The 7,038-nt window shown below is 54.5% G+C and overlaps 2 protein-coding genes across 2 annotated transcripts in view; one reads left to right on the top strand and one right to left on the bottom strand.

Moving 5' to 3' along the window:
• Positions 1 to 264: 264 nt before the first annotated feature.
• On the top strand, positions 265 to 3,624 carry MONBRDRAFT_37466 (uncharacterized protein; the record flags this gene model as incomplete). Its single annotated transcript, XM_001746693.1, has 9 exons — positions 265 to 405; positions 1,115 to 1,216; positions 1,306 to 1,683; positions 1,791 to 1,881; positions 1,963 to 2,538; positions 2,673 to 2,781; positions 2,854 to 2,983; positions 3,087 to 3,167; positions 3,316 to 3,624. Exons 1-9 carry the CDS (start codon positions 289 to 291, stop codon positions 3,622 to 3,624), a joined length of 1,893 nt encoding a protein of 630 aa, XP_001746745.1. The 5' UTR covers positions 265 to 288.
• Positions 3,625 to 4,347: 723 nt separating this feature from the next.
• MONBRDRAFT_9047 (uncharacterized protein) overlaps positions 4,348 to 7,038 on the bottom strand; it is a gene marked incomplete at both ends in the record, with an annotated part of 6,309 nt that continues 3,618 nt past the window's right edge. Inside the window, 2 exons of the mRNA XM_001746571.1 lie at positions 4,348 to 4,683; positions 6,094 to 6,200. Of these exons, the coding sequence (XP_001746623.1) occupies positions 4,348 to 4,683; positions 6,094 to 6,200 (443 nt within the window). The remainder of the gene's footprint in view (positions 4,684 to 6,093; positions 6,201 to 7,038) is intronic.

Below are 7,038 nucleotides of genomic sequence, written 5' to 3'. Positions count from 1 at the left end.
TGTGTGCGTGGGCGATGGGGATGGGGATGGGGATGGGGGCTCAGGGGATGGCGGTTCGGATCATTCAGTCGTCTCTCTTCATGGGACTGGATTGGCTTCGGGATGGGGAGGCGGGGTGAAGAAGGGTCCTGGTCGTTGCTCGCTCGCTTTCCGGGTGTCTGGATGGGCGTGTATCCTGCGCCTGGTACCGTGTTGATTGGCCGGGACGGTGGCACTCACGCGGCTCTCAACTTGTTGCTCTGTTGTTCTTTAGAGTCGACTGTAGTTGACGTTTTGATTACTACTGCCATGGCTTTGCTCGCTCGTTCCCTGCGGGCCAGCGCCCAGCCGGCTCTGGTCTTTGCCCGATCCATGGGCGTGCAGTACAAGGCGCCCATCCGCGACATTCAATTCGTTGTCGACGAGGTATTGTTGGCTGCTGCCCGCTGACGAACACGCACTTCCATTGCCTGTTCTGGATCGCCTCCCAAACGCACGTGCCCGCACTGCGTTATTCTTGACAACAGCCAGCGAACTTGGCAGCGGGGCTGCCTTCTTCTTCTTCTTCTCTGTTTTTTTTTTCCCTCCCGGGTTGGCTTTGCCATGTGTAGTGTGCTTGCTGAAGGGCGTTGAGGCAGGTGTGAGCGGGGTACAGCTGACGCGTCTTCCCGCCTCTCGGTTCCTTGGGAGCGGATGGCGCGGCCTTTCGTCGGGAAGAATCTTGCAGCCCCCTCTCGAAATATATTTTTTTTTCTTCTTTTCGTGTTTTTGTTTTCTTTGACGTGCATCGCTTTTGATGGGGTTGGCATGAAATTGCTTTTCCTTCTCCTCCTTCTCCTCCTTCTCCTCCTTCTCCTCCTTCTCCTCCTTCTCCTCCTTCTCCTCCTTCTCCTCCTTCTCCTCCTTCTCCTCCTTCTCCTCCTTCTCCTCCTTCTCCTCCTTCTCCTCCTTCTCCGTGCCTTCCTCGTCCTTGTTTCGGTTGTCGTCTCGAGCTCCTCCGACAGGGTGGTATTCTCTCTGACTGATTGCGGTTTCCTTGGGCTCTTGGTTTCTTTATCCCTTCCCTTTCAGTCGCACCGCCGAGTTGAATGCTTTCCGCAGTCTGACTTTGCTTGCTCCTCGTCTTGCGTGCCAGGTGCTCAATGGCGATCGCCACTACCAAAAGGCCGGTTTCACCGACGTCTCGTCCGATTTCCGCCACAGCGTGTTGGAGGAGATGGCCAAGTTTTCCGAGGAGGTACGCCTTGGCTCTTCTCTCATCAAAGCATCACATAGTCCTCGGCTTGGCCTCACGTTGCCCGCGCACCTGGGTTCGTCACCTCTCAGGTGCTTTCCCCGCTCAATGCGGCTGGCGATGAGCACGGCTGCAAGCTTGATGCCAAGACCAAGGACGTGACCACCCCGCCCGGCTGGAAAGAGGCCTACGAACAGTACAAGGAAGGCGGCTGGCAATCACTCAGCGTGGCTGAGGAGTATGGCGGTCAAAACCTGCCTCTTTCACTCGGTCTCATCAAGTCGGAGCTCATTGCTACCGCCAACTGGGCCTGGGGCATGTACCCTGGTTTGAGCATTGGTGCCATGAACACCCTGACCCTTCACGGCAGCGAAGAGCAGAAGCAGCAGTACCTCACCAAGCTTGCCGAAGGTACTTGGCTCGGTACCATGTGCCTGACGGAGCCCCAGTGTGGCACGGATCTTGGCCAGGTCAGTGTAGACATCTTCTCAACATGTCAGGTCAGATTTGTACTGGTGCCAGCACTGGTGTCTCATGGCATGCTGTATTCTCTCCTTGTATACATTGGAGTTGACAGATGAAGACCAAGGCGGTCAAGCAAGCCGATGGCTCGTACAAGATTACCGGCACCAAGATTTTCATCTCGTGTGGCGAGCATGACTTTACAGGTGCGTGTCTGCCGTCCTTTGGCAATGAGCCTTGGCACAGGGGCGTTGATGGTACGGTGCTCATGGTGTGGTGTTTGTTAGAAAACATTGTGCACATTGTGCTGGCGCGCACGGAGAATGCCCCTCCCGGTACCAAGGGTATCTCTCTCTTTATTGTGCCCAAGTACCTGCAGAAGGAGGATGGCTCGCTCGAGACTAAGAAGAACTTGGTCTGCGGTGGCCTGGAAAAGAAGATGGGCATTCACGGCAGCTCCACCTGTGTCATGAACTTTGAGGACTCCAAGGGCTGGCTCATCGGTGAGGAGAACAAGGGTTTGTTCCAAATGTTCACCTTTATGAACACGGCGCGCATCGGTACCGCCCTCCAGGGTCTCGGTGCGGCCGAGTTGGCCTACCAGGGTGCCCTTCCATACACAAAGGAGCGCATGTCCATGCGTGCGCTCAGCGGCACTCGCGAGCCTGAAAAGGCCGGTGATGCGATTATCCATCACGGTGATGTCCGCCGCATGCTCCTGACGTGCAAGGCCTTTGCCGAGGGCGCGCGCAGCATGATGTACGAGACTTCCATGCTGGCTGATTACATGCTCACGGCCAAGACGCCCGAAGAGCACAAGAAGGTTGACGACGAGATGGGTTTTCTCACGCCTATCCTCAAGGGTACGTCTTGCTAAGCTCTGTTCTGACGTCTTTCTGCCCCGCCAATTGTCTTGTGAGCCCAAGCCGCACGTGTCTGTCGTGGCCGAGTCTCTGGCTAAGCACCGGCTCACTCGGCTGGACTTGTGTGTGCTCAGGCTTCATCACGGAGATCGGCGTTGAGGCAGCCAGCCAAGGTCTTCAGTGCTTCGGTGGTCACGGTTACCTCCAGGATTGGGGCATGGAGCAAAACATGCGCGATGCTCGGTACGTACCTGTTCCGTGATGCTAAATGCGCGCTTAACCCGCCTGCCTCACTCTCTTGGGGTCTTCCTACAGCATCGGTACTCTGTATGAGGGCACGACGGGTATCCAGGCACTGGATCTGCTGGGTCGCAAAATTCTGCTGCAAGGCGGCAAGAACTGGCTCTCTTACACTGGTGAATGCTTCAAGTACATGAAGAAGCAGGTGCGTGTTGTTGTGTTGTCTGTGCCGTACTTTTTTCGACAAGTTGGGTGCTCGGCTTGCCAGCTGGCGGTGCGTGCAGTCTCATGAGATCATGGTGTTATAGCTGTGGGACAACCGCCAAACGTCGCAGCACAAGCGCGAAATTGTTCGCCTGCTGCCTTATTTTGCCAAGTGGTATTACATGGTGCGTTTGTGTGTGCTGGGATGTGTGTGCTGGGACGGCCCCTTGAACGAGGACCTGCAGTATTCGACGTCGTTGGTTATGACTCATTCGTCTGTATTCGTCTTTTTTTTTTTTTTTTTTTTTTTTTGAAACATGCTTCTCGGGTTAGACGGGTCGTGTGGCTCTGCGGGCGCGCAGCGATGCGGATGCGTTGAGTGCGGCGAGCAACGACTATTTGATGTACAGCGGTTACACGGTTATGGGCTTCCACTGGCTGCGCATGATGGATGTGGCGTCGGAGCGCTTGGCCAACGGCGGTCTGAGCAAGGAGGATGAGCTCTTCTACAAGGCCAAGGTGCAGACGGGCCAGTTTTACTTTGACCACCTGCTGCCTCGCGCCAACTCTCACTTCCAGAGCGCATTGGCCTCGCACAAGTCGATCATGGGCGAGGATGCCTTCAACTTCCAACAACAATAAGTGCCGCTGGTGGAACTCTTCCTTTTTTTTTTTTTTTCTTGTTTGAAAAGGAAGCTGCCATTGGCCCGGTTTGGGGCTGTGAGTCATTTAGAGGTGGAAGGAATATTGTGTTGCGCCAACACGGGGCAAGCTCTGCTGTTCAGGCCACGGCTCTAGGGCCCTGAGGCCGGCGATTCGGACCGAGCTAATTGATGATGACCGCGATCGCCAGTCGGGCACTTTCTTTTGGGTATGGGGGGATCAGTCATCACGGGTCGGGCAGCACACCACATGAAAGGGCAACTGGACTAAGGTGACTCGCCCAGCGAGTGCCTATCTCAAAGGGGTTAAGTTATTGTAACGTGCTGATGATGATGATGATGCATGATGAGTTGACATGTCAATGACAGACGTTCTGTCTGTTGCCATCAGCTCTTGGCAAGGGGACTGTGGCGTGAGGCGCGGATGGCCGAGGTTGGTGTTGCGCCTGATTAAGGGCAAATGTCCCGGCGGTACGGGAGGATGATTCGCGTCACGACCAAGAAGGAGTGCTTTTTTGTTAAAACTTGCGCCTGCTGTTTTAGGTGCCTTTGTTGGTCGCGTGCGATGGCGACAACAGCGGGATGAACTGGGCCAGTGGTCCCTCACGCATTCAGTTCAAGGCCACAGGCCAGACAGACGTCTATCTTGACTGTCTAACATGATGTGATGGATAATTCTGTCGCGAGATGTCTGCCGCCGCGGTCACGTATACGTTTGCCGCGTAATCAAAGCTCTGTTGGGGTGTTTGGGGATGATCTTCGTATGGCTCGAGACGAACGTTGGCAAGAAATCCATGCAACAAATTGTCTTTGCCACGGCCGGGTTTGGCACCATCTTACGAACTAGTAGTGACGCCTGTCGAAAAACGCGATTCTCTCGGCACAACAGGCAAGAGCGGGCGAGTGGTCGGGCACGCCTTCCATTCCCCTTTGGCCAGTCTGATCTTCGGATCTGGTAGATGTCGATGATCGATTGATTACACATGGTCGAGTTTTGGTTGCACGGCCGTACGGCCAGAAAGAACGGTTGCGGCGCTACCTCCAGGACAGTGCGGAGGGGGAAAAGGGGGCAAGCAAGAGCATGAGTTGCAACATTAGAACGCCAAAAGACAAGATCATCCATCTGCTGTGTTGGCCGTGGTATGAGCAGCGCTGAGAAAACCATTGCGTGCCCAAAGGCAGGCGCCATTCTGAATGAAGAGCCAGTGACGACGCTTGGGCGCAGTGGCAGAGGGATTCGCAGAAAGGGGCGCGAAGTAGGGAAAGGGGTCACCACAGCTTTGGATGAATTGCGCCTTGCATCATAACCTACAATGCACGGATGTATGATTGAACGCTGGGTGTGCGGGTTCTCCTGACAGAGTGATGGGTGGACCCAACCGTTTCGCATAGAAAACCCACGCCCCCGATTACCTCATCTCTTGCTGCGCCACCGCTTTCGAGGCCAACAATTTCAGGCGTGGTGATACTCCGGGCCGAGCGCCTGGGTAGGTTGGCCCGGGACCCACATGAACCCACATATTCCTTTGTTCTACGTCGTCTCCATTAATGTGGGGCTGGAGCATTGTGTACCACGTGAGCTTAGGGTGCAAAGTGACCCAAAGCGGTCACATCAAGGCGCTTGATTTTGGCATGGTATTCAGTCAGGCCTAGACAGAAGGGGCCACCGAGACACTGGTACTGGCAGGGGAGGGCGAATTGTGGACAAAAGCAGCCCTCACTTTCGTTCTCTTTTTTTGGCACGCCCAGAACCACGCGCCCCATGATCCGGTTCAGAGCTCAATTTCGATACGTCTTAGATTGAGAGATTGAGAGAAGCCAGCTTGTCATCCGAGTGTTCTGTGACCCGGCTGGTGATGCTTTTCAGAAGTGCTGATTCGGAAAAATGATGTAGACCCAAGCCTTGATCCCTCAAAATTTAAAGCCGATTGAACATATGATTTGCACAGGACAGACTGAGGCATGTTGTCCATACTTGCGACCGAACGTGAAAGACGGATGGGCCTGCCTTGGTCCTACGGTTTCAATGGCCTGGAGGTTGCGAGTGAGATTGATTGGCAAACCCTTTGACATCAGCAAATGGAAGATTGACCAACAAAATGAGTGGTGTGGGCAAGGGGTATGTGGGTGCTGGTAGGTATTTGGTGGGATCCCCACACGGTCAGAGCACGGGCAAATCACGCCAACAGCCAGTCATGAATGATGGTTGCACATGAGTTTCAAGGTCTGGAAAAGTGATGCGAGTCCTGCTCCTTGTGTGTGCATGTGTGAGTGAGTGAGTGAGGGAGGGAGGAAGAGGCCAATAGAAATGGCGGCGGCGGCATCAGCAATGGCTCTCCCTTCTTTGATGGCGACGTACCTTTGACGTTGGTCCAACAAGTAGATGAGCCATTCAGCGAATTTACATGTTCGTCGTTCTTGACCCTTGTGCCCCACTCACTTCACATACGTGAACACATACAAACGCCGTGTGGCGATCGATGGCCGGGCCCCGAATGAGCGTCCGGCTTTGATTGAAATCGAGCACTCTAATGGTGTGTCGTGTGGTGTGCACGCCTGCAGGAAGATGACAACATACCCGCCGGCCATACATCACAACCTTGACAGTGAGCATCGATTCTTCCCACACCCATACCAAGTTCACACGAAACGACACACACACATCAAAAGGAGGAATGCAAGGGCCCACACCAAACATCACAATGTGCAGAGGAGTCGTGTCTGCTGCTTTTTTTTTGCTACTCAATCCTTCCGTTGCAATCCTCCTCCTTCTCCTTCTTGTGTTCACCATCAACCACGCGCCTTCTCTCTCTCTCTCTCTCTCTTCTTTTTTTTTTTTTTTTTGGTTTGTCCGATCTCTCCCTGAAAGGCCTTGCTAGTCTGTGCCCGGCACCCACACAACGCCATCCAACTGCCCTCCCGCGGGAGCTGGCCCTTCCACGTACCCACTGCCCTCTGCTATCCACTCTAGCAAACCCCACTCTTCAAGCCCGCCCCGCAGGCACCAAACGACCACCACGTCCCCACCACTACCACAACTCCACCACTGCACCAAACCTGACAAGCTCAGCGTTTGACCGGTCTACCCCTCTATCACCCATTCATCATCGATTCGATTCGCCTTGAAGTCCAGAAATCCATCCATGCCTTGCCCTCTCAACCCATGCGAGTCATCATCGTCACCTGAGTGCTGCCCTTGGCCCACTGCTTCCACACACACACACACACACACACACACACACTCTCTCTCTCTCTCTCTCTCGGTCTCTCGGTCTCTCGGTCTCTCGCTCGCTCTCTCGTGCACTGACTGACTTGCACCTGATTTCTTTTGGTTTGTTTTTGTATTATTTTGTTTTGTCCCGCCTTGCTTCCCCCCCCCCCCCCCCCCCTATGC

This window comes from Monosiga brevicollis, genomic scaffold (genome assembly GCF_000002865.3).
Source record: "Monosiga brevicollis MX1 MONBRscaffold_13 genomic scaffold, whole genome shotgun sequence".
Lineage (NCBI taxonomy): Eukaryota > Choanoflagellata > Craspedida > Salpingoecidae > Monosiga > Monosiga brevicollis.
This window is presented reverse-complemented; position numbering and strand designations above follow the sequence as displayed.